We start from the raw sequence: 18,890 nt of genomic DNA on the forward strand, positions 1-18,890 counted from the left end.
ACCATGGTTTCCAATGGCAGCTGTGGAGGATTTGGCTTCCAAGTTTTTGTTGGTCATTGTGGTAAACGAAGAGTACTACTCAAAACTCAATCTGAAAATTTAGGGTTTAGAGAAAAGGTGATTGAGTCAAATTGGAGTTTTCATTTTACATAAAATAATACATTAGCTATATTAAATCCATGTATTATTTATCAAAGAAACCTCTTAATTGGATGAGAATTGTTGCCCAATTCTCTTGAGAAGGCTAAAATCCCATTAGAGGACAGAGTGCAAATGAAATTATTTATTCACCTTAAACAATGACCACACAAAAAAGTTGACTACTGGTTGTGAGTAGCTCATTTATATTCATGCATAAAAAATGATGGAGATGGAGATGATCACTAGCTGGGAAGGGAAGTGAGGTTCTCATAATGATGTGGTGGGATTAGATGGCAACATTTGTATAGTGTATTGTTGAGTCCCACATTACACATTACCAACCCTATTTTTCTAGTGATGGGAATGTGAAGTTTCATATCTTCCTGCTTGACCTTTGTGCATCATTTTCTTTTATTTGAACAAAGCTGAGCCACTCACTACTGGTGGAAGTAATCTCTTGCCAAGAATTAATTGCCCCTAAATTGATGGTGCAATCATTTGAGGAAGGCACTGATTGTGGTGTAAGAGGACTCACTCTGAATGCTTTTGGTGTGGCTTTAAATTTGTCACTGTTATTTATAATGGTTAGCATAATATATGAAACATGTTTGTCATGATTTCAATTAATTGATTTATCACATAATATGAATCGAATTATAATTTAGATAGCGGTCAACTTTGATTTGCAAATTTTATATATTTTTTATATAAAGACTAGTTAAATAGATAGGGGTCTTTTTGTTAGGAGGAATTTATGATTTGAATAGTACTAAATCACTGTAACCATATAATTAATTAAATATAAAATTTTGAGTTAACAAAAAAAAAACTCCAAGCAAAATTTGTGAACCAATTAACAAAAGAATCTTCTTCTTGAAATATATATGAAAATTAATCATGGAGATATAAAATAATTATATCTCAAGACATAGAGCTATAATTGTCCAGTCATGTTCTTGGATAGATGGTGAGGCATTAATCCATGATTCGTGAGAAGTTAAAGCATCGTGATGGTTTTAAAGGATAATATTATCCCATTATATGATTTTATTGGGGAAAATAAAAGATGAATTGGTTGTCTTCACACCAAAAATATGTGATGTCTTTTCGAGATATATTCACCACATTATATGTATACATAATTCTACGATTTTATGCCTCAAACTCATCACTATCAAACATGAGATATGTGAACGCACGTATTGAATATTCTTTAGACAAAACTCATCACTATCAAACATGAGATGCACGTAAAACATGAGTTTCTGAACTCCTGAAAGCTTAGATTTCTGTTGTTGACTTTTAGCCACCTAATTTTTCTTTGAAGTACATGAACCAAAAAAAATACTTTATTAAGTACCATAAATATATATATATATATATATATATATATATATTATATTCAAAATACATAAAATAATTATTTATATTTAGGACATCCATCAAAATCTTGGACTTTAATCACACTCATCTTTGACAACTGCTCCTACAATGTTATATTAATCCCTCTAAAATGACAGCAGCCTCACAGTATAAAATGCTTCGTTGCGGTAGATTAAGAGTTAATTAAAGGAAGAGCATGTTATATTTGTAGAAATGATAACGATGATCCTTTGCGACGTTAGGGCTCGATGTCTATTATTTTCATGATACACAAGAGATAATAATAAAAAATTAAAAAGTTTAACATGATATTTAATTTTTATTGTGCAATTTTGAAGTATATTATGTTAATCATATAATGTAAGATATGGATATCTTTTTTGTAAAAACTAAAAATACTACCATTATTCCCAACCACAAAGTCTATTCAAATTGGGACATCAATTTACAATGTGAACTTTGGATCGACGTCATATTTTGATGCATTGGGACGGTGACGACATGGATCGATATTTTATTGATGAGTTCGTAGGAGGATGAATAAAAATCATTTCCATGTGTTGTCATCCACCATGGAAGGAGGGTCAGATTCAGATAAGCAGCAGCTCATTCTCTTCCTCCAACTCAAAACCGAGTATCCAACTTTCCTCGCACTCCACAAACGAAGCATTTGAAAGATTAGGGTGATGATAGACACCAACAGAGAACAGGTCGATACAAGATGGAGACGGAGACTCCCCACCCACCCTCCCCCTCTTTACAACAGAGGACCACCAACCTTTAATCCCATCTTCCATGCCTGCAAAATGACGAAGAAGAAGAAGAAGAAGAAACGAAGAAGAAAAAGAAAGCTACACGTATGTCAAATTTCTTACCATGCAGTAATAGAAACAATGCAAATATAGAGACACGTAATCCCATGACAACTAATGTTATGCGCTATAAATGATTCATACAACTAATATATAACAAAGAGCTAATGGTTTATCATTATTATTGAGTTTTGAGTCAATTTACCTCAATTATGATGTTTTTCAAATATGTTTACATTGTTTTAAGAGAGGTACGTCTGCGTTTCAGAAGAAATCCGATGGACTTTTAAGTCGTTAGTTCTCATACTCTTTAACAAAAATGGGATTAAATAGTTTTATCATAAAATATTAAAAATGTGCTGCACATGTTGAAAAAAAAATCAATAAATTTACCCAACTTTTGTTCTCACCATTGTAGCAAAAGGATGGGATGCTTCTCATAATCGTAAATAATTGTCGCTAATGTCTCATCTTGTAATGGTTGACTAAGCGTTTGGGGGGGGGGGGGGGAATATATGCTGAAGCGTGTGGAGAAAGTCAACCACAATGCCAGGTAATAAATTGGAAGTTAAATTGATGGTTGACTCAAGATTAACAAACGAAATGAAAAGCGTGTGCAGTGGTCAACGTCAACGATGAAGCTTATTATCTTCGTACAGCCTAACTGCTATGGGGTGGGTTCATGTACGTAGTTGACCACATTAAATGTTTAATGTACTTCTTTTGTGGAGTCAACAGGCCAATTCATGCGGTTCTTTTTTTGTTTAATGCAAGATTATGTTAGACTGAAATAATGATTAGAGATCCTCAAATGTTAATTACCCATTACCAAATCTAGTGCTGCCATAGAATACAAAAGTAACACTTGTGTGGAATTATTCTTACATGTAATTTTCTTTCTCTTTCGTTGTTTTTGATTTGATTTCATGCCTCTGAACCTAAATACAGTGATTGTATAAAAAGATGGCAACATAAATAAATATAGTGATGAGATAAAAAGATAATTTTATATACAAATAAATATAAATAGATCGTAATAAAATAAAATTTATAATCGAATAAGACAATAAGATTTACATGAAAAATTCATTCAAGCGTAAAAACTAGGTAAAAAAAAATTCACTAAAAAATAATGAATTTACAAATCTTAGAATTTCTTGTTCAAAACTCAAACAACAATCACAAGAGAATAACTGAGATATAAGAATTATATCATCGTGCATAATATTCAAAATCTCCTCAAGTAAGAATTCATTATAAATTTGATCTAACTAGATGAAAATACTGTCTAGATGATTGAGAACAGTGTTATCCTCATCTTTTTTTTCTTATTTTTCTACCCTTTCATTTTTTTTTATGAACCTATAGTTTTTTTTTTGCTCTATTCATTAGAGATTTTGATTAGAGAAAAATGGGTTATGGGTTACTAAAACCCTATGGACTGTACTAATGGGCCATCTGCCCAACATACAGTTCTTCCTAAGCTGTCTTCTGATTCCAATTGGGCAATGTGAGCATGTCATACTTATGCAGGAGGTAATGTTAATCTTCTTTCTTCTACAGATTTAATTTAAATTAAATTAAATTAAATAGATAGGTTAATTAGTGACACATCTAATCGCTTATTTAATGTAAAAGAAGCATAATAACTGAGCCGCCAAGATGGGGGCATGCGGTGGCCAAAGGTTGCATGGGATAACTTGCCGTAAGGGTTTACAGGCTGTTCTATTTGTATGTGCTGAGGGACCCATCACCATGTCACTCAATCCAGCTATCCATCCTTCACATGATCCAATCAATACTCATGTGGCTACCGACACATGGTTCTGTTCTTGCATCTCCATCATGCTTCACCCCCCCACCAAATGGACATCTTTCTCCTCCTATCCACACTCGTGCCATTTTCTTGAAATGTAGCACTTTGGGTGACTTCTTCTCTTGCCTTCCAACATACGGAGATCTTCGTTGTCAGAGGAAAAAGTTCGGCTGTCATGAAATCTCAGCTTACAACAAAAATTAACCAAATATTTCTTCGGTCACATGATTATTAAGGGTTTTTTTTTTGTCTCGATGATCTGTAATTGTAGTCGAAGAAGAACAACCAAGAAAATACAGCAGTGGCAGAAGAGTGGTTGGGGCAAGCCGCATGCCTTTTTCTCACGAGACAGTTGTCACACTCTCTTTCTAGCATATTGAGATCCCAAAGCTTCCTCGAGTCATCAAGAGAGATGGAACAGAGCAGATCTTGCAGAGTTCTTCCTCCGGTCACCTGCTATGCCTTGTGTCGCCTGCTGCCTTCTCTCTGTCTGATCCTCCTCGATTCGCCAAGGGCAAATGCGTACCAGAACTACACTGTTGGGGACTCCCTGGGCTGGTATGACAGGCTCCAGGTGCCGCAGGTCAACTACCAGAAATGGGTTTCAGGCAAAAACTTCAGTCTTGGAGATTTCCTCAGTGAGTTAGTTCCCTCTCCTGCACACAGGTTCTTTAGGCTGTCACATAACCCCTTCATTTGGATGATGCTTTGGTTTCTTGTTTCTGAAGTAAAAGTTGTATCTGATTTTGTTTGATTCTTAGAGCTTCAAAGCCACGACATGGAATTTATTACACTTGGTTCTTTTTTTTGAGTGATTAATTTGAATTCATCAATCGAATACTATAAAAGTTCATGTACCGCTGCACATTTAGCGAGTTTGGATCGAGGAAAAGGATTATACGTTCCAGCTTCTAGATTCTGAGTACCGATCTTTCTTCTTGTATCGTTTCTCTGCAATGGATCATGGACGATGTTGCTGCGATGCAGTTTTCAACACAGACAAGGGGCACACGGTGGTGCAGACCTACAACGTGACCACCTACAAGCGCTGCAACTACAACGACGCCGAGACCGACGACACCATCGAGTGGTCGGCCGGGGCGCCAAAGTTCAGCAAGGAGAAGGTGAGCATCGCGGTGCCTCTGCTCAAAGAAGGGATGACTTACTTCTTTTCGGGCAACAACGACGGCCGGCAGTGCCGGCACGGGCAGCACTTCAAGATCAACGTCACCCACGGGCAGGGCTTGCCGGAGAGCCTTGAGCATCAGGCGGAAGCCCCTGCGCAGGCTGCCCCGGAGAAGGGTGGCGTGGTGCCCGGGGAGGCTGTTCCCTCCGTGCCTTCCAGCTTCAGTAATCCAGTCCAGGCAGGCAACGTGGAGGCTTCGTCGGCGGCTGGAGAGAGCCTGGCGAGGATGCTGAGGAACCAGCAGCAGCGGGGTTGGAGGTTTCACCTCGGATTGAGCCTTGTGGGTGTTCTGCTCGTCCACGGATGAAGAAGAAGTAATAGCAAGTGTGATTGTTCTTTCGATTCTTTTCATTTGATCCGAGTTTGTGTGCCGTGGTTTACATTCGAGTGTGATTCAACTTGTAGATGTTAGCGACGATAATTCATGAAAGGAATCGGCTACTGTGCTTTATTAGTTCTCACTCTTGCCTGTGTTGCTCCTGCTTCTGCTGTGGGATCGCCGTTCCGGTGAGCGAAACGCTTCAAACTAAGCCGGAGATTTCCAATGTCTTGTTCATGGGAGAGAGTCTGCTGGACAATTATTGGCTACAGCACTTGCAACATGATGAGAACATGAATTATTTGTACCAAACACGAGGCAGAATCACCAATAACATAAAATCAATATTTGACAATTATTGATCACATAACTCAGACATTTTAAGGATTAACATCATCATAAGACTGAGTTTGAACAAAATATGTTTATTCTGAAAGTAAATATAGCAAAATTTAAAAGGATAAATTCCCAGGAAAAAAAAGTAATTTTAGGTTTTTCTCGTACCTCCTTTTATTTTTATTTTCGCATTGGATGAATCCATAGGATGAATTAATTTTAAAATTAAAATAATAGCATATCAAATTAATTTTCTAAATTAAATTGATAAGTAAATCAGTTTGGATCCACTTAAACAAAATAGTGATTTTAATTTTATTATTTTGAATTAATATATATATTAACAAAATAAATGATGAAGACAATATTCGAATCTAAAATATTATAATATATTATCAATATTTTTATATATTGTATGAGGTATATACGGACAAAGGTCTGTTGATCAATATTTAAGATATAAAAAATATATTGAAACAATTTTTGGTAATAGAGTCTGATCAAAACTTAATACAATAAAAAAACTTTTAAAATAAGATCTTATACTGTAAAAACTTGATTTTTACTAATAAATCATCTTTATTCTTTTCTCCTTTGCTCATCCTAATCTAACGGCTCCGAGTGACGCCACCTCATCGCAGAGCCGTACTGGTTTGTCCCGTTCGTGTACCATGCTTGTCTGAACACGACTTGGCATACGACAGGAAACGCAGCGCACATACGGTGCGGTTGGCGCCAAATCCCACTTAGGTTGGTTGAGTCGCTGCGTAAGTCGGTACTTAATTTGCTCTCTGGATCCATTATGTTACCCTCCGACGGGATCAATGTTTTCGTCGTTCCAAAGAAAGCATGATGGGCGCGACGGGACGCGGCAGCTTTATTTATTGGTCTAATACGCAACAAAGACGCCGAGAGCTCGGAGGAACTCACTGTGCTGCCCACTCTTCCCAATACCCATGGCGATCTTGCGCGCCCACAGGGGCAAGCACAGGCCGAGAGCTCTCGTCGTTCCGCTGCTGGCGGTCTCAGCCGCTGTAGCCCTCGCGGTCATCTGGTTCCTGTTCTTCCCTCCGATGCTGACCTCCGGCTTCTCCCTTGCACCTCCAGCGGCCGCCTACGCGTCCGAGAGTGAGGGTTCGAGCGGGTTGGAACGGAAGTACTTGTACTGGGGCAGCCGGATCGATTGCCCCGGGAAGCATTGTGATTCCTGCGCTGGCCTGGGCCACCAGGAGTCCAGCCTCAGATGCGCCCTCGAGGAGGCTCTCTTCCTCCAAAGGTCGAATATTTTCCCCTTTTTTGTGGCTTTTTCTTCTGATTCTGACTACATTTGGGCTCTATGGCTCCTGTTTTGGATTTGCAGGTAGACATTGGTTTCATCTTCATTTTTTATATCAAGTGTGGTTTTCCTTTGTACATGTTAAAGTTTGCATTTTGTTGAGATTTTTGTGTTAAATATCTTTTTCTTATTTTTAAAATTTTCGAGAACATTATTGGTTTCTTGAGCTTCATGCCGGGTGCTTTTCCTCCAAGACAGTAATTTCCTTTTGAAGAATCGAAGTCAAGGAAATGTGGTACAATTGAAGTGCACATATTTCATGTTCTTGCTAGTTATTGTTCAGAAAGGTCGATTCCTCCTGCTGCTCTTCAAGTCTTTTGGTCTGTGTCTGTCGTTTTTTCTTCTTACTTACTTCCTCCTTATTTCCTGCATAAGTATTGGTAGTTTTGAATCTCTTTTTAACTTTTTGTGTTGAAAAAAGATTACTTCTTGGTCTTCTTTTCTTTCTTTTGGCAAATTTTCTGGTTTATTGAGCTTTATGCAGGAAACTCTTCCTTCGAGTCAAGGAAAATTTAATGAGTGCATTGCATTTGCTTGCAAGTTATTGTTAGAGAAAATGATTAGAGATTGCATAAGGCAGTATAAATTTGAAACATGGCAATCAGTTTGGATTTGGTATTGGTCTGAAATAATTGTTCTCCATCTTGCAGAGTGTTTGTAATGCCATCTAGAATGTGCATCAACCCATTACATAACAAGAAAGGGATCCTCCACCAGCACAGCAATACAAGTTCAGAGGAAAGGTGCGGCCGCATAAATTAACTAGCATATGCATAGCAGAAATTGGATTTATACCATAATGGTTTTTTAGCTTTTCATATCTCGATTGTGCTCACTTCTGATGTAGTTTGTGTTGTTACTCTATTCTTTAGTAATTAAGTTAGAATGTCAATTGAATGGATGATTGATCAGACGAAGTTTTAATTCATGACTTTGATTCTATGTACTCTATCCCATGTATGAGATGGAGCTGGCAGGATGCCTATGTCCATGTGTTTGTTAGACACTGTAGTAGTTCTAGTAACTCATTTTGAAATCCTTATCCGGCATTGTTCCATAGATATAAGGTGCTGCCTATTTTGTGGGTAGCCAGTTCAATTTAATTCTAAACTGACTATTACTTTGGACTTGTCAAGTGAACTATTCTAGGCTTCTTGAATCAAATTGAATTTTGAGATATAGTTTCTCTACTTCCTCAACTTTTGCATTAGTTTCCTGACCAGGAAAGTGGTCAATATGACAATCCAGGAGCCAGTTACTTATCCAAGCTAAAGAAATTTGCTCATCTGTTCATTCCTTTGTCTCTGAAATATGTTATCTAAGTCAATTTCCATTATAGTTGTTCACTGGCCTGAAGCTGTAACACTAATATTTAATAATGTTCACAAATCTAAAGTTGTAGTCACACATTTAATTGTTTGCTCATTTTTTCACTAGTGTATGCTCCAATTCCATTATTGATCAGTCAAAAAAGGGGATTTTTGGTAAAATTTTATGTATTTATCTTTAGTTCTGCATGTCCGGCGACGAGGTAGATTTTGAGATAATGCTATTTCAATGTATCATTATATCTTTACCTCTCTGAATAGACATGGTTGATAAAATGACTGATTGTGCTTCAAAATGGTTTTAGGTGGGCAGCAAATTCATGTCCAATGGACTCTTTGTATGATTTTGACCTCTTTTCAAGTAAGGTGCAAGTGATATTGGACAATTCAAAGATGTGGTATCGAATACTTTCAACAAGTATGAAATTAGAAGAGAGTGGGGTGGCACATGTTGAAGGAGTTAGCAGAGTTGATCTCAAAGAAAATACCCATTACTCAAATGTCTTGCTAATAAACCGCACCACAAATCCGTTAGCATGGTAATATTCCACGCTTTGGTTTCTCATCCTTTCTGCTTCTAGACCTTAGAAACATAGCTTATTATCCAATATGCTACCATGAAAATAAAGAAGATGCATAATCCATCCAGGTTTATGGAGTGCAAGGATCGAACTAATCGCAGCTCTGTTCTGCTGCCATATTCTTTTCTCCCCATGCTTGCTGCTAGGAAATTAAGAGAGGCAGCAGATAAGGTACTAATGCTTAAAATACTCTAGAAGTTGATGAAAAGCATTCAAATAACAAATGTTTGTTCAATAGTCTACATTCTCAGCAAATAAATATTCTTTCAGTTTAATTAAAATATCTGGTTAATATCTTGATGATATTTTCATTTTATGCTTTTCATGTATGACTTTAATTACAGCTAATATGCTCATGACTAAACTAATAATCTTACTGCTGTCGCTTCATCTACTTCCTAAGTATGTATTGTTCCTAAAATAACCCCTTCCTAAGTATCTATCCCACTCCTTAGTAACTATTTCTGTTACAAGATTTTTATTTTGCAAATTGTCACAATGATACTGTTCTTTAAGAACATGTTCTAAGCTGCATGCACAAACTAGTCATGTCTAAAAAATTTCTGACATTTGGTTCTACATGTCAAATATTTTGAGTATCTAATTGTGGATTGTATATAGTAATCTAAAGAGCCTCTTCGTACAGATTAAAGGTCTACTTGGTGATTATGATGCTATTCATGTTCGCCGAGGAGATAAAATAAAGACCAGAAAGGACCAATTTGGAGTTATTAGGACCCTCCATCCCCATCTTGATAGAGACACACGCCCTGAATTCATTCAACAGAGAATTGAAAAATGGATTCCAGCAGGGCGTACACTTTTTATCGCTTCAAATGAAAGGTCACCTGGCTTCTTTTCACCACTCTCTGCTAGGTATAAGATGCAATATTAAATTTTTTATTCATTTCTAGAAAAAGAGATTTACTTTTGACTTATCATGGCTGCTTGATTTATTATATTTATACCTTTTCGGAGTTGGGTAATATCAACAGTATAGTAATTGTCCACGTATGGCCAAGTCCATTTCAGATTTCTTAGCCTCTGTTTATCTTTTTAGCAATAACCCATGAAGATCTTGGCTATGATAACAGAAGCTCAGGTTATTCTTCTTGTATGGGAGATACTTTTTTGTTTCCTAAGCTAGTATTTTGCTGTTAACTCTATCAGTGAGTCTCATAAAACATATGCGACTGCCTATCAATGCATATCCACCTTACTGGTAAGCCACCAAGAAATGTACTTTTATCATGCACATATTTTGAATCTCATCCATGTAAAACTTTCTATAATCATATGACACCTTCATAAATGGCAAGCTTATCAAGAATACTCATTGGATTTAATTATTAGATTCTCTTATCAAATTTGAATTTTTAAAAAGAGTTGTTACAGTTGTTTTCTCAGTCGAATCATTTCAATTAATGGTCATCACCTTCAAAAAAAAAAAGTTGTTTATTTATGAAGTTGTTCTACAGCACCTATGATGCATGTTTTTCAGGTGTTAATAGATAATTGTTCTTAAGTTGGATACATGCAATATATATATATATATATATATATATATATATATATATATATATATATATATATATATATATATATATATATTTTATGAAGCTGGTCTGAGACACCTGTGGAAGTATTTTTCAGGTGTTATAATGAATTGTATTTTTGCCAAAAAAATTAATGCGTTTGAATCTATAAGAAAACTTGTAGATGTCCATTGAGCTCAGCTCTTTTCTTGGAAGGAGTGACTACAGTAAAGAATTTGCTGTTTCAATAAACATGTATTCATAGCTACTTTGTTTGTTTAAATCTCCTGTTTAAGAATCATTTCTATTTGGCTTCATTTACTCGATTCTTATTTCAGTTTAAACACAATACAGGTATAAGTTGGCATACTCATCCAATTTCAGTGACATTTTGGACCCAGTGATTGAGAACAATTATCAGCTCTTCATGGTAGAAAGGTTGGTTTTAGTAGGTGCCAGAACCTTTGTGAAGACCTTCAAGGTAGACGAGAAGGATCTCAGCCTGACCGATGACCCAAAGAAGAATGCCAAGCGCTGGCAGGTACCCATCTATACCATGGAGAGGGAAGGAAGATAATTGGAATACATCAAGAAATACTCATCCCATTTCCCTGCAGCAACAAATGAACTTGGACTTCAAATCCTATTCTTGGTTTTTTTGCCTTGTCCAGGCACAAAGATGGGGATGTCATTACATGATCCTGCTCTCAGATTTTGAATACGCTACTTGTGGGAAGACTAGAAAAACAAGTTCATTGTGTATTTTTCGGGAGGTGATGCATGGTGCTTTAGAAAACGAGAGAAATCAATATATTTGTCACCTTAATGGGTTTATTGTTCTGTGTATTAGTGTGTTTGTTACTCAAATATAAACATGATTGATGGCAAAAACACCTTGGTCTACGAGGAATTTGGTTTCCTTTCACATATTATGATGATTTAGGAGATGTTTAGATAAAAGTTTAATTGATTTAGGATATCTGTTTTAGATAAGTTTGTGATTGAGTTTTCATATGTTTATGTGACATGAGTCTAGACTATAAACAAGAGTGTGGTATCTTTTTTTGGGGTACCAACTGATATTAAGGGGTAGCTGCAGATGAGCTACAACGTTTTTTTATATTTCGAGTTATTATGGTTATGTTATTAGTGTTTGACTTTTTCTTGTTCGATTTTAATTTCGAACCATAATATCAGAGCCGCAATGGTGAACAACAAGACAGGTATTGTCATAAGATTTTTGTCATTGATAGTCTTAATTTTTAGAGAAGATAATTATTTGACATGGAGTAGGAAGATGAAAACTTGATTTAAAAGACAAGATTTTTGGGAGATTATTGAAGAATGTTATAATGTAGCAAAAGCCATTAGAGAAGATTAAAAAATGGATTTACATATTCTTTATTTTTTTCAAAGGATTTTCTTAAGTTTTTACTGCAACAAATTCTAAAGAGGCTTACGTATGCAATTTGGAATTGTACCGTTCGATACTACGGTACGTACCGGTCCGATGACATATTAGTACGTGGACCGTCCGTTACCAGATGGACCGTATTACAGTGTTATACTGTAGCAATACAATACTATAGTAAGAGGAAATCGTTCGATAAATCCTGAAATATCGTTCGGTACGCCTTTGTGTATCACTCGGTACGCCGGTATCATATCGTACCAAGCCAACCTCGAAACACTGGTACAATACAGTATTGTATACCTTGGATCAGACAATAAACATGAAGAATAGAATAAGAAAAACATGAAAAGTAATAATCAAGGTTACTACGAGAGGAATATTCATTATTATTCTTGTAAAAAAATGTTTGATCAGATCGAATGATTTTGTTATTTAAAAAGATAGTATCAAGTAACTAATTTTGTAGGCGGAGATGATAAATATAAAAAAAATTACATTTTGCAAGTTAATCTACTAATGATGCACCAAATCCATAGATAATGAGTTATATGACTCGATTAAGAAATAAGATTTTTGACATTTTAAAGTTCAGTTTAGAAGTTGATATCAGTCTTAAAGATGATGATATTATAGCATTGGATTGGATGATGATGATGAGTTATATGATGCAGATGCTAATCTACGTTTAAAATCCTCTTAGAATCAATGTTGAGTTGAAATATAGTGCTAGTGTTGAGTCAAATTTGAAAATGTATAATTTGTGATTTACAAGTATTAAATCTTACTGCTTTTGAAGAAAGTTCTAAATTAGTTCAGAGACCAAAGATGAAGGATTCATTATTTTTCCAAGAGATTTATTGATACATCTAATTAACATTCAAGCAACGTATTCATGCAAAGAAAGTTCTCTGAAGAACTCGATCTACAAGATAATGTTCAAAACATGAGTTTTAAGTTATTCTGATTCTATTATTAAGTATTTGACTTAATCGCCTCTGTCGTTTGATCCAAGTTACCCGACGGCTAATGAAAACACCTTGTCCGAATCTAGATGGTTTGGTTGGATATGTTACCCGAGTCCTATAGCTATGCAGGTAACAATCGTATTGAACTTAAGCCGGCAAACAAAAAAGAAAAGAGGGAATAACTGAGGTAAAAAGATCATTTCAGTATTCCAAAAATAGAAGGATATCAAAATTATTTTGTCGATCGTTTTCATGTCAATATAATTAACTATTAAGGATCTCAAATCTCAATATATTTTGACAGTGTACGCAAGCAACTTAATTGTCCCGGGCCTTCTGGCATACACTTGAGCTTCCTACGATGGTTGAGATGGAAGTGCATCACACTTTTTGAGTTCAATGCCTAATACCTATTTCCTTCTTCTTTATTTCCAACGATCGATTTGTTCCACTTCAGTCTCAGTTCTGTCAACAACCTGCACCATTAAATAAAGCTCGTATTCTATACAGCTAAACACTTTGCTAATCCCACTTCTTTATCCCTCGAGTTAACCCCCATCAAGTAAAATCGATATTGAGCAGCCAACGGAGCAGTAGACAAGGTTTTCGTCTTTCTATCAACCCAAGTTTGGCCAGCTTCATCTTACTCCATGACAAGACTCTCAATCATCGACCTTGTCACATATTCAGATATGCTTTGCATAGTTAGAATCTAACCAAAAAGCCACCCAAACTATACAGTGTGTGGCATATGCAATATTACATAACATAAATTTGTTTGAAGAATTCATAAGAAACAAATCAATGTCATCAACTAGCTAGCTATTGACGATATCACAAGGTGCAACAGAAGCTCACGCTGCCTACTAAAGTTCTGATTCAAGGTCGACATCGACATATACCTTCCCTTGAACAAGTCTTAATTTGATTCGTGATATAATCTTCGTTTGTTACAAGAGAAACACGGCAGTAGTTCCAATATTTGCACAATCTGCAAAACAACCAGAAACATAAAACTTCTGACACTTGAAAACACAAGCATTCACACAATGAGAAACACAGTTGTTCCATGGGGTTTCTCTTGACAGGCAGAATTCAATAAGCGGTACCTGTTCAATCTCATTCATGTAAACATCATGAATTTGTTATTCCTAAAAGGAGAAACTCAAGAAACACAACAAAAGCTTGTGCTGGAAAAATATTTCTCAATGCACCCCAACTTCATGATACAAACAAGCTAAATTAGAATTTTGGCTGCTCGCTCAATGTTGAAAGCTTGTGAACTGTATCAGCTAAAGATAAGATTGGAGATCGATTCTTCCAGCTTCTGAAAAGGTTCAGAAGTAGTTACTGGTATAAAATTGTTTCAGAAACTCAGATATTCCCTGGTCTTTTGTCCCCATGTCTTGCATAAGCCCTTCATGTCCAAGAACATATTGGCCAATTACATGGTGGCGCTGCTTTGAATGTGTAACTATGTTGCTAAGTTCCTCTGTTGCCTTGAAGAGAAGCAAATCAATAACCTGTTTTGGTAAATCAAAATAGATCAAGTACAAGTCAAAATATTGTTAAAATAAGTTGGTAATTATCTGAAAATTGACTGCTAGAGTATTAACAACTGTAGAAAAGAGGAAGCAAGGTAGTAAAGAATAGTACATTGAATAAATTCTAAGCACGAAGAAAAAACAATGAGGGTAAGTCGCCGGTCCAAAAAGAGATGAAATGAAAGGAGCTATTAAAGTTAGATTCATTTCGTGGACGTGCTCTTAAGACATGAAAAGAAGTTACAGTGATAACAAATTGGTCCAGTTACAGTGACTCACTCCTTTTCAATTTAGTTTCCTACTCAGAATGGTCACTTACTTCCATGGGAGTTTTCAAATACCATTCTAAAATAACACAATGCAGTAAAACTTGACCCATCCATGTGTTGGCATCGATAACGTGGCCCATAGCTATATGTTTCAATTGATGCCAATTTATACCAACTTGTATGGCAATCTTTGCTTCCATCGCCATTGTTATTCACCCAATTATACTGAAAAATAATTACATGGTGACACCCAAATGTCTAATTTAATATAGGAAGCAACCTAATTAAGTAATACAATATGTAGCATGATCCAAAATGACAAACCAACCAGAAATCGATACAACACAAATCAAATTAATGGAGCATCCCATACCCGCACATATACCAAATACCTTATTAGTGCAGTGAGTTATATAAGTGCTTCAATATGTATTAAGATATAAACAATAAATGAGCCAATCCTAATCACAAGCACCACAAACCATGCTAAGTAGTACATTATTTATTTTCGTGAAATATCCCCTATTCGCATCAACAACATGAGTTAAAACATTCCACTCCATGTTATCAAAGGCGCTAGGCACTAATAGATGCCAAGGGTCTGAAATGTTTGAGGCCAGGAGCTTGCCCGAGCCAAGTGAGGTGCTCATCAATATAAAAATTACAAAAAAATATTATTAGGGAGAAGACAATCATTTAAAAAAACAAGGCAATCCATGAGTTCCATATCATTTCATATTCAAGATATCACCACTAAAACACTGAATTACATTCATTTAACCATCTATAAAGCATTAAGGTACTAGATTGTCCAAATCTAATAACAAAACAAAAGAATAATATGATTCAAAATTCAGGAACCTAAAACTGCAGTGACAATTCAAAAATTCAAAAATCAGGATCCTAAAAGTAGAGTGCAATTGAAAATTCTTGCAGTGATAAATTTAGTAATTAACATAATTTATAAACTATATTAACAAGAATTAACTATTACATTATTGTTAATAAGCAATAACATAAATCTGAAGGGAAGGGGAATGAGAATAAGATGAGACTAGCAAAGAGTAGGGGAAGTTAGGGGAGGCGCATGAGAGCAAGAGAAGGTAGAGATAGGGGCTCAGAGGAGGGGGAGGCAGTGAGGCTGACAGAAGCAGATGGCATGGGCTAACAGCAGCAGGGGGTAGAGGATGGAGAAGGAGGGTGGGGGTTGCCGAGAAAAAGAAAGGCAGAGAAGGGGGGCTGCCGGGAGACTGAGAGAGAGGCATAGAGGACTGCCAAGAGAAAGAGAGAGGCGAAGAGGGCAGCCGAGAGAGAGAGGTAGAGAGGAAAGGTGGGGAAGGGAGCATATAGAGGCACGACAGAGAAAAGAGAGGGGGGTTGGGGACATGAATCATAGGGAAGATGAAGAGAGAAAGCGAGCGAGAAGGGGGAGGGGGGTCACTGCACTACCAGAGAGAGAGAGAGAAAGAGAGAGAGTAGGTAGGTACTGCCTGGAGAAGGTACCATCACTATCCTACAGGAGAGAGAAGTCACAGCCACACTGGGAGAACGTTGATCGTCGATCATCAGTCAACAATTGCCTTGCAAGCAAGAGGGTCATTTGATCGCCAACTGCCTTCCATGTAACAGGATCGGATGATTAGGGTTTTCCACCAAGAGAAGACGTCGAGGGTTGCTATCACATAAGGAGCGAGGGTAGCCTTATTTACCTAGTCAAACCTAATTGATTGAATTGGGTTAAAATCAGGCTGTGATCAAGTCCGAACATGTGCCCAAGCTCAAGTGCACACCTAGGGGATGCTCAAGTCAAATCACCTACCTGGGTTTGATTAGTCTCTCAGGCCTCGCCTCAACTAGGCGCCTAGGCAAGCACCCGAGCACCTAGTGACATCACTGACTCCAATTCCTATGTAACTAAAATTTAAAGCTACTAAATGTCTCTTCCTTAGTAGTGCATGTTTAGAGATGAGCTATAAAAAGATGACATTAACATCACACGTTGCAAGTGTCAATGGTGAATAATAGCTTTATTATAATCAACTTTATAATTCCATTAACAAATTCTACAAGAGCATTATCATGTGCAAATAAATTAGGCAAATGCTTAATTATAAAACCAAACATATGCCTTTTACAGTATCAAGGATCAACAATTATACAGAGTAGAAAATTATGATCATCGAAAGTGGATTTAAGCTACTCTAAACCACACAAATATATGCATATCTATGATTGTGTTCCTGTAGTTGTTTTCAAGAATCCTATGGGTGAAAAGGTAAATATTTGTTTTGGGTTAAGATGAACTAATGGCTTTTGCTAGAATTTTTCTTAACCGAATAGAACATTAGTTTTGTAGAAATCTGATGTCAATGCAATACATATAGTAGATTTCACGCAGAACTACAATATACTTCACCAAAGCAGTGAAACAAGCTGTTGATATTGAGACAACTCACTGACAAATTAGACATTCACTAGTGTGGTATATTACACTGAAACCCTATAAGAAACCAAATCAGAGACATTTTCATGATTACACCAAATTGGAAACAAACTAATCGCAAAGCAAATGCCATACAGACTGAGAGTAATACTTATCAGAAAAGTAGTACATGACCAGTTTAAACGGTATATTAATATTCACCTAGGGAAGGAAAATGTTCAGGAAATGCGTTAGACAAAAAAAAAAAATTTCTAATTCTTACATGAAACTACGTTGGCAGTATGCAGCAACATATCAGGTGGAATGCATTAGAAAAAAAAAAGTATCTTATTTCATTTAGAAAATTAATCATATACTGGCTTGAATGAGATGCAAAGATACTGTCACAAGGTTTTCAGAAAAGAATGATGCTTCAGGCAAATTCCAACAATATAAGAATGTTCAAAAAAGATAATTCTTCCTAAAACTTTTCACTGCCATCACCATAAAGCCATGGTGAAATTCCTGTCAAGTCAGATAATTCCCTAATTTCATAATTTTGCTGCTCAGAGTGGAACTCTAAATCAGCAAATTGCAACAATAATATAAACTTCTAAGTAGGTAACCTCCGCCATCCAATCGACTCAAAGATGAAATCTTTAGCAACTAGAATCAAGTCAGATAATTACCTAATTTCACAATTTTCCTGCACGAAGTGGGACTACAAATCAGCAAATTGCAACAATAATAAAAACTTCTAAGTAGGTAACCTCCGCCATCCATTCGACTCAAAGATTAAATCGTTAGCAACTATAATGCAGCAACATATCGCCATCCAATCGACTCAACGATGAAATCTTTAGCAACTAGAATGCAGCAACGTATCAAATACAGCGCAGAAAAACACAAGTATTTACGTTACTGTCCAGAATGAATATCGAACAGTTTAATAACCGTAAGAAAACTATTTCTTTTGACACAGGAGAAGAATGAAATGGAAAAAAAGGCAGTCGATACACATCTTGACGTTAAATAGGTCAAAAAGGATGAACCGAAATGGAAGAATTAGAGGAAGGAGAGATGGATGGGATACCTTGGGATTATTGATGTGGGCGTTCTTGCGGATCTGGGCGGAGATCGCGGAGCGGAGATGGGAGACGGTGACGACATCGTCGAGGTTGTAGATTTCCATGACGGAAGGGAGGGATCGGCAGGCCATCTTGAAGAATTCGAGCGTCCGCTTGCGAGCCTCCCCCACGCTCGCCGAGTTCGGAGGAACCTTCACCATCTTCAACGCCGCCAACGCCGACATGATCGCTTCTTTCTCCCCCGTCACCCCACTCCTCACCTATCGATGGATTTCCCCTATTGTGCTTTCGATCATCCCTTTGGAGAGAGACCGATCGGAAAACCTTTATAGAAGCAGGCCGAAAGCCCATAGACATTTCATTATAACTAGGCCGAAAGCCCAAAACAAATCATAAAATGAAATAGATCCCTATA

General features: G+C 36.6%; 3 protein-coding genes across 4 annotated transcripts; 2 read left to right on the forward strand and 1 right to left on the reverse strand.

Moving 5' to 3' along the window:
• The first annotated feature begins 4,247 nt into the window (after nucleotides 1-4,247).
• On the forward strand, nucleotides 4,248-5,792 carry LOC135633179 (early nodulin-like protein 18). Of its 2 annotated transcripts, none has more exons than XM_065142352.1 (2): nucleotides 4,248-4,790; nucleotides 5,140-5,792. In XM_065142352.1, the coding sequence occupies exons 1-2, from the start codon at nucleotides 4,565-4,567 to the stop codon at nucleotides 5,643-5,645; spliced, it is 732 nt and encodes a 243-aa protein (XP_064998424.1). In that variant the 5' UTR covers nucleotides 4,248-4,564; the 3' UTR covers nucleotides 5,646-5,792. The 2 variants fall into 2 exon arrangements, with proteins under 2 accessions (XP_064998424.1, XP_064998425.1); XM_065142353.1 differs by having other exon boundaries at nucleotides 4,663-4,794.
• A 1,059-nt stretch (nucleotides 5,793-6,851) lies between these two features.
• On the forward strand, nucleotides 6,852-11,613 carry LOC103977740 (uncharacterized). The gene is made up of 6 exons (XM_009393337.3): nucleotides 6,852-7,269; nucleotides 7,980-8,072; nucleotides 8,963-9,196; nucleotides 9,307-9,409; nucleotides 9,885-10,114; nucleotides 11,128-11,613. Exons 1-6 carry the CDS (start codon nucleotides 6,950-6,952, stop codon nucleotides 11,348-11,350), a joined length of 1,203 nt encoding a protein of 400 aa, XP_009391612.2. The 5' UTR covers nucleotides 6,852-6,949; the 3' UTR covers nucleotides 11,351-11,613.
• A 2,633-nt stretch (nucleotides 11,614-14,246) lies between these two features.
• Nucleotides 14,247-18,781, reverse strand: LOC135632856 (NADH dehydrogenase [ubiquinone] 1 alpha subcomplex subunit 6-like). Its single transcript, XM_065141687.1, has 2 exons — nucleotides 18,481-18,781; nucleotides 14,247-14,675 (listed from the first exon to the last, which is right to left on the reverse strand). Exons 1-2 carry the CDS (start codon nucleotides 18,697-18,699, stop codon nucleotides 14,490-14,492), a joined length of 405 nt encoding a protein of 134 aa, XP_064997759.1. The 5' UTR covers nucleotides 18,700-18,781; the 3' UTR covers nucleotides 14,247-14,489.
• Between the last annotated feature and the right edge of the window lie 109 nt (nucleotides 18,782-18,890).

Source organism: Musa acuminata, chromosome BXJ3-3, assembly GCF_036884655.1.
Source record: "Musa acuminata AAA Group cultivar baxijiao chromosome BXJ3-3, Cavendish_Baxijiao_AAA, whole genome shotgun sequence".
In the NCBI taxonomy this organism is placed as follows: domain Eukaryota; kingdom Viridiplantae; phylum Streptophyta; class Magnoliopsida; order Zingiberales; family Musaceae; genus Musa; species Musa acuminata.